This window comes from Gymnoscopelus braueri, assembly GCF_963280865.1.
Source record: "Gymnoscopelus braueri genome assembly, chromosome: 23".
NCBI classification, from domain to species: domain Eukaryota; kingdom Metazoa; phylum Chordata; class Actinopteri; order Myctophiformes; family Myctophidae; genus Gymnoscopelus; species Gymnoscopelus braueri.
In genome coordinates, this window is record NC_137625.1 from 6,250,759 (window position 1) to 6,266,761 (window position 16,003).

The 16,003-nt window shown below is 42.9% G+C and overlaps 1 protein-coding gene across 1 annotated transcript in view; it reads left to right on the top strand.

Annotated features, from left to right (window-relative positions):
- The window catches only part of ptpro (protein tyrosine phosphatase receptor type O), a gene marked incomplete at its 5' end in the record, with an annotated part of 85,215 nt that extends 75,423 nt beyond the window's left edge, over window positions 1-9,792 (top strand). The window contains 9 exons of the mRNA XM_080420602.1: window positions 228-309; window positions 1,314-1,404; window positions 2,774-2,850; window positions 3,861-3,995; window positions 4,185-4,307; window positions 6,125-6,282; window positions 8,454-8,589; window positions 8,744-8,870; window positions 9,620-9,792. Of these exons, the coding sequence (XP_080276728.1) occupies window positions 228-309; window positions 1,314-1,404; window positions 2,774-2,850; window positions 3,861-3,995; window positions 4,185-4,307; window positions 6,125-6,282; window positions 8,454-8,589; window positions 8,744-8,848 (907 nt within the window). The 3' untranslated portion in view covers window positions 8,849-8,870; window positions 9,620-9,792. The remainder of the gene's footprint in view (window positions 1-227; window positions 310-1,313; window positions 1,405-2,773; window positions 2,851-3,860; window positions 3,996-4,184; window positions 4,308-6,124; window positions 6,283-8,453; window positions 8,590-8,743; window positions 8,871-9,619) is intronic.
- Window positions 9,793-16,003: the final 6,211 nt, after the last annotated feature.

Here is a 16,003-nt window from a genome sequence, read left to right on the forward strand (position 1 = left end):
AAAATATTTGCCTATGATGACCATGACCAAAATAGAGATTGATTATTAATCGATTATTTTATTAAATTATCGATAATTTATACATTGATTATGTCGATAACTGTTTGCACCCCTAATTCACTGTGGTAGTGTGTCCATGTACTGTGAGCCTAGTCAAGACTCAGTCTTCTACACACTACTGCCCCCTGCTGTCCACTCCTGACCCGTTCTTACTGTGTTGTTTACAGTCCTGTCCAGCTAGATGACTTTGACGCCTACCTCAAAGACATGTGCAAAGACTCTGCCTACAAGTTCTCCCTGCAGTTTGAGGTACAGTAGCTAATGCCCAAAAGCATTCGTGGCCCACCCATCTAACCACTTTATTCAAGTGAATTGAAAAAGGCATGAATCTGGGGTGCTCGGTACGTGGCACAGGGGTACAGTTCCTCCTCACCCACCGCAGAGACTGGTTACGTAGGTTAGAACAGTGGTTCAGTCAGACAACTCTTAGATTGGATTAGAATATATATTTATTAGCAATATATATTTGCAAGCTTGAGCATGGTATAGAAAACAAGAGGAAGCATAGTTTGGCGTCAGGCCTCTGAATCCATTCATTCCCTGTAAGGATAACATTTTAATGAATGTTACATGCCAATTAGCATTTACAGGGAATGAATTAAACCCCCAAAGGGATCTAGAAACAGAGCCTACAGGTGGATGCCGGGGAGGCGGGTGGGATGACTTCATGGGTGGCAGCAGGTAAGCAGCGAACGCGGTAGCAGGATCTCAGCAAACAGCAGCAGTAGCGACACACGTCAGCTCAGCAAGACAGGGCAGCCAGAGTGAGCAGGTAACAACGCAGTACCTATAACCACACGATCAGGAGGAAAGTGCATGTGACTAGTCACCTGATCGGTTGCCCCAATCCCTTGAGTTGCCTGGCCTGAACTAGCTCCGTAAACTGCGCCTCATTTCTGAAACTTTTTCATGTCAAGGACCCCCAAAATGATTGTATTTAAAAGTATTTGGCTGCGGACCCCCATCTTAAAAGCTTTTTATGCCAGAGACCTCCAGAATTAAAGACAAAGTGACTATGAGCTATGAGCTTGTAAATCTGCTATTTTTGAATAGCCAAAGTATATAATTAAAGTGGTTAAAATGATAATGACGCTATATCACTTATTTTGACCCCCTGGTACTCCCCCCACAAGGACCCCTGGGGGTCCCCGGACCCCACTTTGAGAACCAATGGGTTAGAATCCTCCATCCTTCATGGTTTTTGTGTTTTATTTTTTTTATTATTTTTACCAGTTGTTGTTGTGATTTTCCAGGAGCTGAAGAGCGTGGGTCTGGACCTGTCCCATGATGCAGCAGACCTGCCAGTCAACAGGCCCAAGAACCGCTACACCAACATCCTGCCATGTGAGTGCGCTGTAGAGTCGGGCCCTTGATGGAGTTTATTATATCGTTCGCTGTCTGTGCAGAAACCTCCAGAAATCTATTCTGTTCTAACTTTTTGTGTTTTCTTTCCGGTAAATTAACCCATTAAGACCTGGAACGCATCTCTGTCACTTTAGATTTCTTTGGCTATTCAAAAACAGCAGATATACAAGCTCATAGCGCGGCACCGAGTGCCGCGCTACGAGCTTGTAGATCTGCTGTTTTAGAAAAATCGAGATTTTTTTTTTGTTCGAATTTTTTTTCCTGATTTTTTTTTAGGATTTTGAAAATGTTTAGAAGCGGCCTCAGGTCTTAATGGGTTAAGGCCCTATACTTGATCATGCGACAGCTTGATCACACAAAAGCACGGATCTGCTACTTTAGCTGTTTTTGAATTTGAATCCTGAAAAGATTCAATCCAGGAATCAGTGGACCGTAACAGATTCAATCCATGAATCCATTGGAACACAGATCTTTAAAAATATATATAATAATGATAAAGTTTTGGACATACGAGAATTTAATCGTCGCTGTCGGGCGGAAAACTTGTTGTATCGCTGTATGTCCAAGAAAAAAAAAGAACCTGTGTTCCAATGGATTCATGGATGCTAGTTATTATTTAGTCACAAGCCCCTTGTTAATGCTTTTCGTTGGTTAAATGTTTGTAAAACACACAGACACACTTAACAACTTTAAAGTGGCACTATGTCAATTTATTTTATGAATAAAATGTAAGTTTGTCTAATCTGTATGGTAGAGTATGTTAATACAATATAACTTGTACGATCAGAGTGGTTGTATTTTGTCACCTTGCTCTTCCATTGAGACATTTAGGATCGTGCCGAACTAATTTATCCCCTGAGTGAGCAAGCAGGTGATAAATGTGAGCTCAATGGTAAAAAATGTCAGCACTTGCACGGATAACCGGGTTCAAATCCGGGTAGAAGAGGAAAGTTACATAGTGCAGCTTTAATTTTCAAAAATGTTGCAGAGATAGAATAAATTGCTGATCTCCAAGCTCATGACGCGATCATGAGCTTGTAGATCAGCTATTTTAGCTACTTTTGCACATTAACTTTATTATTCGTTTAATGTTGAAATGTGGAGATACAAGGTTTCTGTCTGACAGCAACGATAGTACAGAGAGCCACCATAGAAGACTAAGTAATGTTGTCGCTCACAACATGATGCATTGTGAGCTTGTAGATTGGCTGTTTTTGAAAGACTGAAAAAACTTTGGTAACTCTTTTAATATTCTTTAAACAACAATTGTCATCCACATGCCCAAATGCCAGGTAGAAAGAGCACGGTTAAAAACACCAATATTGGCAATTTGTAATCTTCTCTCCAGATGACTTCAGCCGTGTGCAGCTGATATGCATGCATAACGACGAAGGCTCCGACTACATCAATGCCAATTACATACCAGTGAGTAGGCCTGGCACAATTATTACCTTATCGCAGGTATTTGAGATAATTGCAACTGTTTTGCATAATCGTCATAATCATTAAAATGTAATTTCTTTGTATATTTAAGATATTTGTCATGTCTGCTCTGTGCAGTTTGTGTTTACAAAGCCTAAAGGTCAAACAGCAATGCAATTTTTCGTCATAATGTTCCCATGTTCAATGTCAAAAACACCACTAAATCGTTAATCGAAATGTATTTGAATGTCAAGCAAGATTGTATGATGGCAACGGCCCCAGTGAGTGCCTCATGACAGCCTGAGCAATGGTACAATGATGGCGTTTAAGTCAGTGGTGTAAAGTACTCAACCCCAGTGCGTGAGTCAGTATAGATGCTACTGATCAAATACAACTCCACTGCAAGTGAAAGTTGCTCTGTTTTTGTACTTGAGTTAAAGTACTGGAATAATTGTCATTAGAAATATTCAAGTATTTATTTTAAACTCATTATGTTTGATAAGCAAAGACCCTGAATTACACACCAAAGTCACACATAATGCACTGTGCTGTAAAAAGACATAAAAGGTCTAAACCTCGTCTTGAACAGCCACTGTATAATTGCTACAATAACAACGGGCCAGTTTATACTTATTGGGGTTGTTGTCAGACCACAGGCCGGTCTGATGTAGGAACTGTTGGCGAAATGAGTGCATTTGCATGCACTGTCCAGCATAGTGTTGAAAGTACACAATGGCCGCTTTTCCATCAAAATAACTTTGGTTCTAGAACTGGTTCCGTTCTAGATTCTTGGAACCTTTCTGCTTTCACAGAACCGGCAGCGAACCGGCCTGCGTTTCCACCAGTTTTAAGCAGAACCATTGTAACTGGGGGTGGCATAGCTAAATGGTTGGAGAGCCATCCACTCTGAACTGGATCAAAATTAGGCGGGGAAAAAAGAACGGAACCGGTTCAACCCCGGTGGAAAAGGGGCCACAGTGTGCTCTCGGTAAATTGTGTCTGGCTCCTCGCAGGGTTACAAGTCTCCCAGAGAGTACATCGCCACCCAGGGTCCTCTGCCTGAAACCCGCAACGATTTCTGGAAGATGGTCCTGCAGCAGAAGTGCCCTATTATCGTCATGCTCACACAATGCAACGAACGCCGAAGGGTGAGAGACGCAGAACATTTCACTCAATAGATCATGTTTACGTGGCAGTCATTTTGCTCTTATACTTCATATGCAGGAGCAGAGCACTCAACGAGTAAAATGTTCAAAGATACATTTTACAGTGGTTGCAGCAGTTGTGACTTTAATGCAGTGTTGAGTGGTTTGTGTGTGCTGTGTTTGTTTTTACAGGTGAAATGTGACCACTACTGGCCCTTCACGGACGACCCAGTCATGTACGGGGAGATCAGTGTGGAGATGATGTCTGAGACAGAGTCACCAGAGTGGACCATCAGAAAGTTCAGACTGGGATATGTAAGTCCTAGGGGTGTCACAATATAATCATCCCACAATATATCGCAATATTAAAACATGATGATAGGTATTGTTGCAACGTCATACTGTATCACAATGTTTTTGTGTGTCCAGCTGACGCTCGTTGCCCCTCGTTAATGTTATATGCATCAAGGCACTAATGTTTTCTGCACTTTCAAATAGGCCTAAGATAGCATCAAAGCCAAATATCTTTTTTACAAAAGACCCTCTCTGGTATTAGATATTTTACTAGATATTTTGTTCGAGCTGTTGTTAAAAAACAAGCTACACATGGTTGGTAAAGTCCAGATGAAAACAATATGACTATGAGGTTATGTCCCTTAAGCTTGTATAATTTAGTGTTTTTAAAGTATATAAATAAAGCACTTTTAAACTGAAGATGATGGCCAATGTTGATGATAATTTGAAGAAAGAAAAAATAGTAATAATAATGATATCGTATCGATTTTGTGAGCTCAATATCGTGTATCGTATCGTATTGTGAAATGTGTGTATTGTGACACCCCTTGTAAGTACCACACAGGACCATTGGGAAGGTCAGACAGACAGGGATATGTAAGTAGTAGGACTCAAACTATTGATTATTTTCTAAGCGATCATACTATCGATAACTTTTTCGATTAATTGAAATAATCGAGAGGAAGTGTTGTGCATATGCATTTGTGGGATGAGTAGTGCTGCTGAGTGTGTGGGTTGTACCCCTGAAAAATGGGTTGAGAGTAATAGACCATATCAGAATATTTGAACGTTTGTTAACAAACAGGTATTTCCGGGTAGAATGTCTATGGACGGTTTTCGCAATATAATATAAAAAGTGTCCAGAACATTAGCTGTAGTTTGACAACCCGTGAATCTTTGGAACAACATAATACATTTCTAATAGTCAATAACAATATTCATAAGTGTCCCGTTCTTCCAGAAATAAGGTTAATGAGCTTGTACATCTGCTATTTTTGAAATAAATTGGATAATTTTGCATTTTTGTAACATAAATCTTCTCTTCCGGGGGTCCCTGGCACAAAACATTTTCAGATGTGGGGTCCGCGGCCAAATACATATCAGTTTCGGGGTCATTGACTTGAAAAGGTTTGAGAATCACTCCTATAGACCAATTATTTGTTTACCAACATTGAGACTGGGTGCACAGGTGATTGTTTCACGCAATCAATTCTCAACCTGTTATTGTCTCCGCCAGGCCGAAAGGCATGGCGAGAGAGTATGTTTTACCCCCTGTCCGTCCGTCCGTCCGTCCGTGTGTCTGTGTGTGTGTGTGTCATTCTGTCATTTTCTGGACAGCTAATCTCTGGCACCGTTGGCTTGATCGCAGCGAAACTGTACACACACACTCCCTGGATGCCACAGCAGAACCTCTGCTCCAAATTTTTCACATGGGCTTTTTATAGCGCCACCAGGAGGCCGATTTGTGCAAAACACATTTTTAGAACAAAATGCCTCAAATCATGCATGCAGTGTCCGATTGCCGTGCACAGCCTAGGAATAAATGGCACCCTTTTCACATTGGCCTATTATAATAACCTACCTGACCTGGCGGAGACTTGTGCTCCGAGGAGCACTTTTTCTAGTTTTGGGGTGCGCTGGTTTCAGCGCACCCCAACCCCCTCTTGTGTGTTGGCTGGTGAGGCGCGTCCTAGTGAGACCTGATAGAATGGGTTTCATTGCGCACATACTGGTTGCACGCATACTGGTTCTTATCAGTGTGACGTCGTCTGTTAAGGGGTCTACACAGGGATTGTAAGTGGAATCATTATCTTTTGTTACACTGTCGCCCCCTGCAGGCGGATGAGACACAGGACGTGTTGCATCTGAACTACACGTCGTGGCCGGACCACGGCGTTCCCACTGTCAACGCCATCGAGAGCATCCTGCAGTTCGTCCACATCGTCCGACAGCAGGCCAACCGCACCCCCAAAGACCCCATCATAGTCCACTGCAGGTCAGAAGGAACACACGCACACGCACACGCACACACACACACACACACACACACACACACACACACACACACACACACACACACACACACACACACACACGTGCACATACTGTACTCTGTGTTTCATTGAAATTTCTGTGAAACTTTGCAAAAACATGTGCATGTACATAGTACATAATATCGTTGCTGTCAGGCAGAAACCTCTTATCTCCATATTTTAACTTATTGTGTTTTTTATAATGTACCTGCACATGTTCATTATAGTGGCATAATTTTACATTCTAAATTCTAAATTATCCACTTAAGCCCTATTTTATACTTGACGTGGAGCAATAATAGCCAATCTGACAAGCGCAGTGTGAGCTTTTAGATCGGACATTTTCACTACTGTTTGTCTGATTGATTGATTTGATTTGTTTTGGATTTAGAAACAAAAACGGCGTTTCACCGCAACATAGAGACAAGAGATCCAGAGGATAGCACTTGAAAAGCATTATTTCCAACGTGTTCCTTGGTGTAAAACAACACATTATTACACATTATAACACAGTTGACTGTGTATCAAACGTTGCAACAGGAGGATATATGTGAATATTGTACAGAATGTCCATCAAAAAGGAGCAATCAGGTGAAGAACGGGGAAGGGCATCAATCACTATATCAGCGTAATCCTTGACATAGAACCACACTGGACTGGATTCACTGCCATTCATTTGCAGTGAACACTGCAAACGTATTCACTGGTCAGCGAACGAAATCTATCAATACACTCTTTACATCGTTGATGTCGGGCAGAAACCTAATTCTTTCCGTGAATTAAGGCCCTACTTCATCATACCACAGTCACACAAAAGTAGCAATAAATAGCCGATCTACAGTACAAGCTCTACATGTAGATCTGCTATGTGTGTGTGTGTTGGCTTTTTAAAATATTGAACCAATGAAAAGCATTAACAAGAGCTTGTGACTAAATCACAACTACATTGGATTCAATGGAACACAGGTTCTGCCCGACAACAACGACATGTCATTTTCTGTAGTACTGCAGACCACATTGATTCATGAGCCTGAGTGCTTAAGTGCAGCCATGTCTCTGGCTGCCTTCCCAGTCTTGAAGGACGAGGCTGAGATGCTTATATATGTATATCGTTGCTGTCAGGCAGAAAACCTCTTATCTCCATATTCTAACTTTCTGTATTTTTTCGTAAATCAACGCTCTACTTGATCATACTACAGCGTCACACAATAGCATCAAAAGTAGCAGATATGCAAGCTCAAACCACGGCGCGAAGCGACGCGTTTTGAGCTTGTAGATCTGCCACTTTTTCTTTTTTTTTTATCCTGAAAAGACAGAGACGATATTCTTCAAGACAAGTCTTAGAGAGGATTATACGCTTGAAGCCACAGTCTGTAAACTTTGATGTCCTATTCGGGATTTCGAACCTGGGTCTCCTCCCCCGCACGAGAGACCATTTCTACCGCTCACGACACGAGGCCACTTGGCCACGGGAGATATTTTGCTCATGAGATTCAGGCAGTGCTGCTTGTCAACCAGTAGCTACTGTGTAGACTGTTTCTGTACACTAACTGGTCTATATACGTATAATGGTACTGCGGCAGCTGCTGATAAATGCTGATGGTGTATATACAGTAATACAGTAATGTGTACAGTGTACACATGCCAACCTATTTGATTAATGTGTCAGTATTAGCCTACTGTCTCTTTTTCTCTACTATTATTACCTATGCTGCTACAATGTCTGAAGGAGGCTGAACAAAAATATGTTTTACTCTTACGTACCTGTACACAAGATGTAACAATAAAATACAACCTTGACCTTGAACCCTTGTAGGTTCCAGGTTATTTCCAGGTATTATTATTGTCTCCGCCAGAGGTGGAGATTATATTGTGGGATCGCTTTAGCGACCACACTAATGTTATCTTCACTAGTTATTATTATTATTATTCCGCCCGTTTTTGGATTGGTCAAGCTTCACGTGACATCACAATATGTAATATAAATAGGTAAGACAGAATTAATCAGGAACAGTACTTTCTAGTGTGATACTATCAACATTCATCCTTAGCGATCCCACACTGTTTCTTCAGGAACAGTACTTTCTAGTTATTATTATTATTATGCTGACTGTGTTCCTGTTTGCTCCCACAGCGCTGGCGTAGGGAGAACAGGGACGTTTATCGCCCTGGACCGGCTCATGCAGCACATCAGGGAGCACGAGTTTGCAGACATCCTGGGCATGGTGTCAGAGATGCGCTCCCACCGCCTGTCTATGGTCCAGACGGAGGTAAATGGCACCACTTTTATCAACACATTGTCTGAAAGACTGAGAAAGAAAGCGTTTAGTTACATATTCTATTCCGTGTGTGTGTGTGTGTGTGTGTGTGTGTGTGTGTGTGTGTGTGTGTGTGTGTGTGTGTGTGTGTGTGTGTGTGTTGTAGGAGCAGTATGTGTTCATCCACCAGTGTGCGCTGCTCATGTGGAAGAAGAAGAAGCAGCAGTCCATCACCAGTGATGTCATCTACGAGAACGTCAGCAAGACATAATGACCGCCGTGCTCCGCAGACAGTAAGACCGGATTGATCGAATTGATTGATTGATTAATACATAATAATAATGTCTTTATTGTCCCCTCAGGGATATTCATCTTCACATTCTGTTCAACAGAAAAAACACATAACCATGTAGGCACAGAACAACATAACACAGAACAACATAACAACATAACACCAAGACAACACATGAAGTCCCCAGTAGGCCAATAGACGAATCCACAGACGCGCTGCCTGTAGCTGCCTGTAGCTGCCTGTAGGCGGCCATTGCTGCGGTGTCGCGTCCGCGGAGCGTTGACACCGCAGCAATGGCTGCGCGCAGGGCAGCGCTCCGTGGATTCGTGTATACACTAGTTTGGGTCCCGGGCAAAGGTCTAATTTCTCTTTTGGGTCTTGAGCTAGGAAGTTTGGGAAGCACTGCTCTAGTGAGTGATGCCGACGAGCATAACACGGGCTCATCTGACCTCGTTCCCCCCAAAATACGGCTCAAACACGGGGGAAAATGCATTCTACTAAGCTTCCACCGAAATGTGGAATGCATTACCGGAAACCATTAAAGATCTAGACTCCCTAGTCAAACTCTAAACTAACCCTAAAAGAATGGCTGACCTCAAAGCACAATTGGGCTTAGTAGAACACCTTAGGACAGTGTTTCTCAAACGTTTTCATGTCAAGGACCCCCAAATTGTATTGCCAGGGAGAAATCTTCTTTCTCATTCCAGTGTTATGCTGACAAACACATTGTGACCTTTGTGTGTGTTGCAGGTTGTGATCAACAGAACCTCCCTGAGCTGCAGGCCTCCATTCTGTGCAGAGAGACTCACGTCATCATCCCAAACAAACAAACAAACAAACAAAAAGAAGAAGAAGAAGAACAACACCAACTAAATATCTACACCAAACCGAAAAATAGTTTTTTGTTGGAATCAGCGTGTTGAGCAGGCCAGGTGTTTTGGCCTTAAGGACGGTACATTAGAAACACCACAATCCTGCCCAACTAACTGTCCGCCCTCATGTGACGAGGACACTGCGGGGGTCGGGTGTGGGGTGGGGGTGGGGGGTGGGGGGGTCGTAGGACGTAGCGCATGACCCTACCGAATGAATGGACGACTATTGAGCGACATGCAAGTGGATCCGCCCCTCAGTTCGGTTCTCGCAAGGCGACACAGGCGGGAGTCAGCGTTTTTATCGTTCACGTTCTCGTTTTTGTTTTAATCTCAGGATTTACGCTGAAAAACCAGCAAGCACACTGGCCTCTTTCCCCCCCCTGTCCCGCCCACCCACCCACCCAACTGCTGTGGTTCAACATGGGAAGGTTGGCAGTTGTGCACTTGAACGTACTGTAGTGTTTATCGGAATGATAGCTTGTGAGTGTACAGTATAGGATTCACTGGTTAGTTTGTAGCGTTCACGTTTTCTTTTTCTTTTTTTTACAGTGTCCAGCATTGCCAGCGTTCAATAGAAGGCAAAGATTCAAGAACAGCTTGACCTTTAACCCTAGGGGCTGTTTGTCAAAGACTAGTAAAGGTTTCACTGCCAAACCATACCGTATATGGGACTAACACGTCTATAATGACTATACCTGCTGGAACACCTTGCTCACTACTTGCTTTCTCAACCTCGCGGACAGCTCGCCAGGAATGCTGACGCATAACGGTACGGACTACTGGTACCGTCTGAGGATTTACAGGAGAATCCGCAAAGAGAGGGAAAGGGCACACGCACAAACACAAACGTTTATGGGAATGCCTTTCTTTGAGACTTGATCGGCCTCATGCCACCAGGTCCTCCCACCGTGAGGTTCGTGGCTAAGAGACGCTAGAAACTGTCTGGCCATGTGGCTCTTTACCACTACAAGAACTACGTGAACCGTGGCCCGTGAAACGTATTTCACAGGTTCTGGATGTGTTTCCATAATACACTACGGCTCTTGTTTCACATACGGTTCTCTCAACCTCATTTGGGCCCATGCTCAGGAGGTGGTGCTTAACCCTGAGTTCAGGAGAAAGCCAGAACTTTATACTTTAATGTATTTTTCTCTAAAATAGCAAAAATTGCATACGTACAAGCTCACAGTGCGTCGCAATGTGCCGCGATGTGAGCTTGTAGATCGGCTATTTTCGCTTTTACATTTTTTTTCATGATGTAGCGTGACGAAAAGAAAAAAAAGAAACACATCACAGAACTTCACGGGTTCTGGAAAACTTTCAGATTATGGAAGGTTTCTGGGGTTAACCCCTTCGTAGTGGTAAAAAGAGCTTATAGAGACTCTTGGTTGTAAATTTTGCACTGAGGCCTTTGGGAGGCGCTGCCACCAGTCTGACCTGCTGAAGATGAGAAGGGCGATGGAAACCGGAGGCAACGACCGTCGTTTTTCCCCCGTGGCTGCTGCTTCTTCTGATTGTGGAAACAATTTTACCTGTACAGTATTTGTCCATAGATATTTGTACCGTTCAGTGCACCTCACCGCGGCGGAACCCCTTTCTAACAAATCTGCGTTTAAAACTCGAAAGGCCAAATTTATGCTCGGAGCGACACATTGTCGACCGACGTGTCGACTGACGCAGTGGTTCTCAAACTTCAAAACGTTTATGTCAAGAACCCCCAAATTAATATGTATTTGGACAAGGACCCCCATCTGAAAATATTTTATGCCTTATAAGATTTGTGTTGTTAAAATGTTTACAAAATTTCGAATTTCTCAAAATGTATTTTGTAGGTCAGCTATTTTCAAATAGCCGATGTACTGTATATCGGGTGAAAGTGGTTAAACAGATTTTGATGTCATTTTAACTAATTTAGCTGGGGACCCAGGCCTCAAGGACCCCTGGGGGTCCCCGGTCCGGAGGGCACTTTCTCATTTTTACCAGAAGTACGTGTCACCGGAGGTCCTCCGCGACACGTTCCTTTCGTAGCCGCGACCGTGTCGGCCCGAGACTTAACTTGGCCTTTAGGAGGAGGAAGAGGGATGTTGGAAAAACATGAAATGGAGATGTTTTTACTCGGTTATTTCGATCGACTATAGTTTACCAGGGTATGTGGATTTATTAGTTGCAATTGTTTGTATTCTTTTTTTTTGATGAACGGTGTGTGTTCGAAATTGAGCATATCTGGCACTTGCTGTAATCCTAGCTGGTCTAAAGATAATTTTATTACAGAGGTAGTGGAGCTGCCAGTAACATTTCCACATTGGTGTTGGATCACATCAAGACCTGCTGTAATGCATGGCTTCCCTCAACGGTTCTTACTGTACTGTACGTAGGGGGAATTGCCAGAAACATATCTTATCATATCTTTCGTACGCACAGACAAAAATATGGTTCTTAAATGGTTCTTTAAAAGGCTATATGATTCCACAAAGAACCACCACCTTCAAAAGAACCTTTATTTAGTGAATGGTTCCTCAAGTTCCTCATATTGTTAGGGAATCTTTTCAAAAAATCTCTTGAGGAACCACAAATTAACCATCTGTTGACGGTTCTTTGACGCTTTTACCCACTTAAACCCTAGCATCCCAATGTTGGGCATGTCTTAATAGGCGAACAATAGCTGATCTTACACGCTCATTGTGAGCTTGTAGATCTGCTATTGTCAATGGAGAGATTTGGTATAGAGATACATGTAAAAAAAAAAAAGAGCTGACCAAGCACAGACCCCTGGAGACACCGGTCGATGAAGTATAGGGTTTGAGTGGTTAAGGGTTCTTTATTGAATAAAATAAATGGTTCTTTAAAGAACCTTGGCCTGAAAGGTTAATTCTGGAACCAAACACCTCTGGTGAGGCCCCTTTTCCACCAAAAGAACTTTAGTTCTTGAACCTTTGTGCTATCACAGAACCGGCCGCGAACCGGCCTGTGTTTCCAGCAGTTTTAAGCAGAACCATTGTGTTTGGGATAGCTGAATGGTTCAGAAGATGTGTTGTCAGTGGTTCCCAACATATGGGCCAGGGCCCACTGGTGCGCCCCAAGGGTGTTGCAAGTGGTCCCCTGAATAATAGGCAAAACATTAAGATTTTAATGATAGACAAGAAGTATTCTATGTTTGGTTCCACTGATCCAAGCAGGGAACACGTTAGTTTGATTGATCATTAAAAATAGACACGCTCTCTTTTCGAGATTTGGAAGTGGGCCCTGATCAGGAAAAGATTGAGAACCACTGGTTTTATGTGATCTGTCATTCAGTGATTAACCACTTACGCCTGATTCGTAGATCAGCTATTTGAAAATAGCCGATGTACAAGCTCATGACACGTCTTCGCAACGTGTCGTGAGCTTTATAATTGCTCACAAGAGCGGCCAATGGGGTTTAACCAAAGTTTTATAATTGTAGGGTAAATTGCTATGATTTGTTATGCTTTATGAATTGCTAACTGAATATTTAACAACTGAATTTCCCTCACGGGATCAATGAAGGTCTTATCTATCTCTTATCTAAATATGTTATTGCCTAAATGGAAAGCAACAAATGTGTCCCTACAATCTACTTGGTTCACTATTGAAGTGGGTTACCTTTTTTTTAATTTATTATTATTAAGGTTTTAGTCCCCAAATATCTGGCAAGGTCAGTGTTAATCATTGCTAACACATTAATGATTATGGAGCAATTACAGCATATCGTAGCTGTCGGGAAGAAACCTCATATCTCCAAATTAAATTTTCATATTTTGTATGAAAATGTGTATTTTCAACTCTGGCGTCTAGCAGCGTTCCCTGGCGAGCGCCCCGACATTTTCATTCGGGAGAAAAAAGCCCAGTGAACACGGCGCCTTACGCTCATACAAGGTTTCCATCCGACAGCGACAATTTAGTTTTTTCCAAGTTCATGGCAATTGAGAGTGTGTTGGCAGGTAGTCATGAACCTGGAGCGCAGTCAGATTGTTTTACAGTTCAGTGCAAGATGCCTATTTGGAATTTATCAGTAGCAGAGCTGATTTAAACGTATTATTAATGAAATCCAGCGCTCCAACTGCAAATGCCACTGTTCTGGGGCAGACTTTGTACAGGCACAGGGATTATGCACTGGCTAATATGAGCACAGTGGCCTGCCTACGGACAGCCCCTGAGCCCCCCCCCCCCCCCCCTCCCCGCCCCACGGGCTCACCCCAAAATATTCTGACATATCAGGTTCAATTGGATATCACGAGGATATCTCCAAAAGAATGCTATCGAAGATCGAATTCACCGTCAAGACCTATAACATTCAATTTCCTTGGCTATATCGTCTATCCAGGTTACCACTGTGTGTGTGTGTGTGTGTGTGTGTGTGTGTGTGTGTGTGTGTGTGTGTGTGTGTGTGTGTGTGTGTGTGTGTGTGTGTGTGTGTGTGTGTGTGTGTGTGTGTGTGTGTGTGTGTGTGTGTGTGTTGCTATACTTGTCAAGGCCAAGTGTCTGAACGACTAGCAGTTTTTGGGAATTCTAGATCATTCTAGACAATTTCCTGGTCCTCACAAGAGAAAGGATTTGGGGAGTTCGGCTTACAATTATGAAAAGGGTCCGTTTGGGATTAGGGTTCGGACCAGACATTTGGAGGTTAGGTTTAGGGGTTGGGGTTCGGAAGTTTCTCTATTTTATACTTATTGTGCCCTGATGTCACGCACTGAAAAATAGCCGATGCAGATCTGCTATTTGTTCTGACTATCTTTTGGGGGCTATTTTCAGCTATTTTCAATGTTGTCCTAAAACGTCGATGTCCTCACAAGTATAGTAATACAAAGCTGTGTGTGTGTGTGTGTGGGGGGGGGGGGGTTATTGAATGTTCACAAGAACTGAGATTAGACGACACCCAAGGGGTTATCGAGCACTTCAGTGTTTACTTGTATGAGGGGATAACTACGCTATGTCTTCTTGTATGAGGGGATATCTAAGCTATGTCTGTTTGGTTTCTCATACTGGCCTTGGATCTTAATTGTCCTTCACAAGCACACGCCTGTAGACTAGAGGACCACTCTAATGTTAAGAGACGTTTGATCCCAGCGCGGTTCACCGCCTACTCACACAACAGTAGGTTACATCTCACGATTACCTATCAAATGTACTGTACATACTACTTACTGTGTAACTATTTGGTTTCTATTACAAAGTAATTCTTGTGGAAATTATTTGTTATTTTATGTTTCTTTTTTATTATTATTATTATTATTATTGTTGTATACATGTGAGTGTTACATGAACCCAGATCCTTTATGTTTGTCTCATTTCTACTGTTTCTACAGTGTTTAATTTTTTGAAGGGGGGGGGGGGGGTTGGCTCATGTTCTGACGTGAATAGTTGGGCATTTTGCAGCGAATGCCCAGCATTTGGAGTGCATGTTGGACACTCAGCATTTCGGGTGCTCATGAGCGCCACCGTGTGGACGTGGAACGAACGCCTGGCTGTGGCCATGCAGCCAAATGCACTTTGTGTTTTAAAGTCCGATTCATACTTATCGTATACGCCCGTGGTGGGTGACGAACATAACTACAATCTCACAATGCGTGGGCCAGTGGTTCTCAAACTTTTTCATATCAAGGACGCTACATTAATATGTATTTGGCCGCGTCGGACCCCCAACTAAAAATATGCTATATCTAGAAGACACCCTGGAACCCCCTCAATGACCCCTGGGGGTCCCCGGACCCCACTTTGAGAACCACTAGCCGATGCGACGGGTGCGATGTGCTGTGTGTGAGCTTGTATCTGCTATGTTCGGTGCACGGCGCCGCCATAAGACGAAGCGTAAATGAGCCGGCAAAATACTCATAATTGAACTGGGGACCCCCCACCCTGATAAGCACTTCGAATGTAGGAGTTGAGGCATTCAATTTAGTTTGACTCGGTTCCACAGATAAAATATTATGAGAATAGCAGAATTACAAGCTCTACGAATTACGAGCTTGATTGCCTATTTAAAAAAAATGCCTCTTTCTTATATTATTTGACAATTTGGCCAATGTTTGTTTTTATAGTAAAGTTTGTTGATTACTTTTGATGCAGTAATTGATGCTTTTTTTTTGTTATTAAAAGTCCTTAAATTGTCACTTCACTGTCATCTGAGGACCCCCCCAAAATCATGTGGGGGACCCCCCTGGGGGTCCCGGCCCACAGGTTGAGAACCACTGTCATAACTGACTGAACATGTAGAGACATTTCCAGTAGCTAAGCACTGTAAACA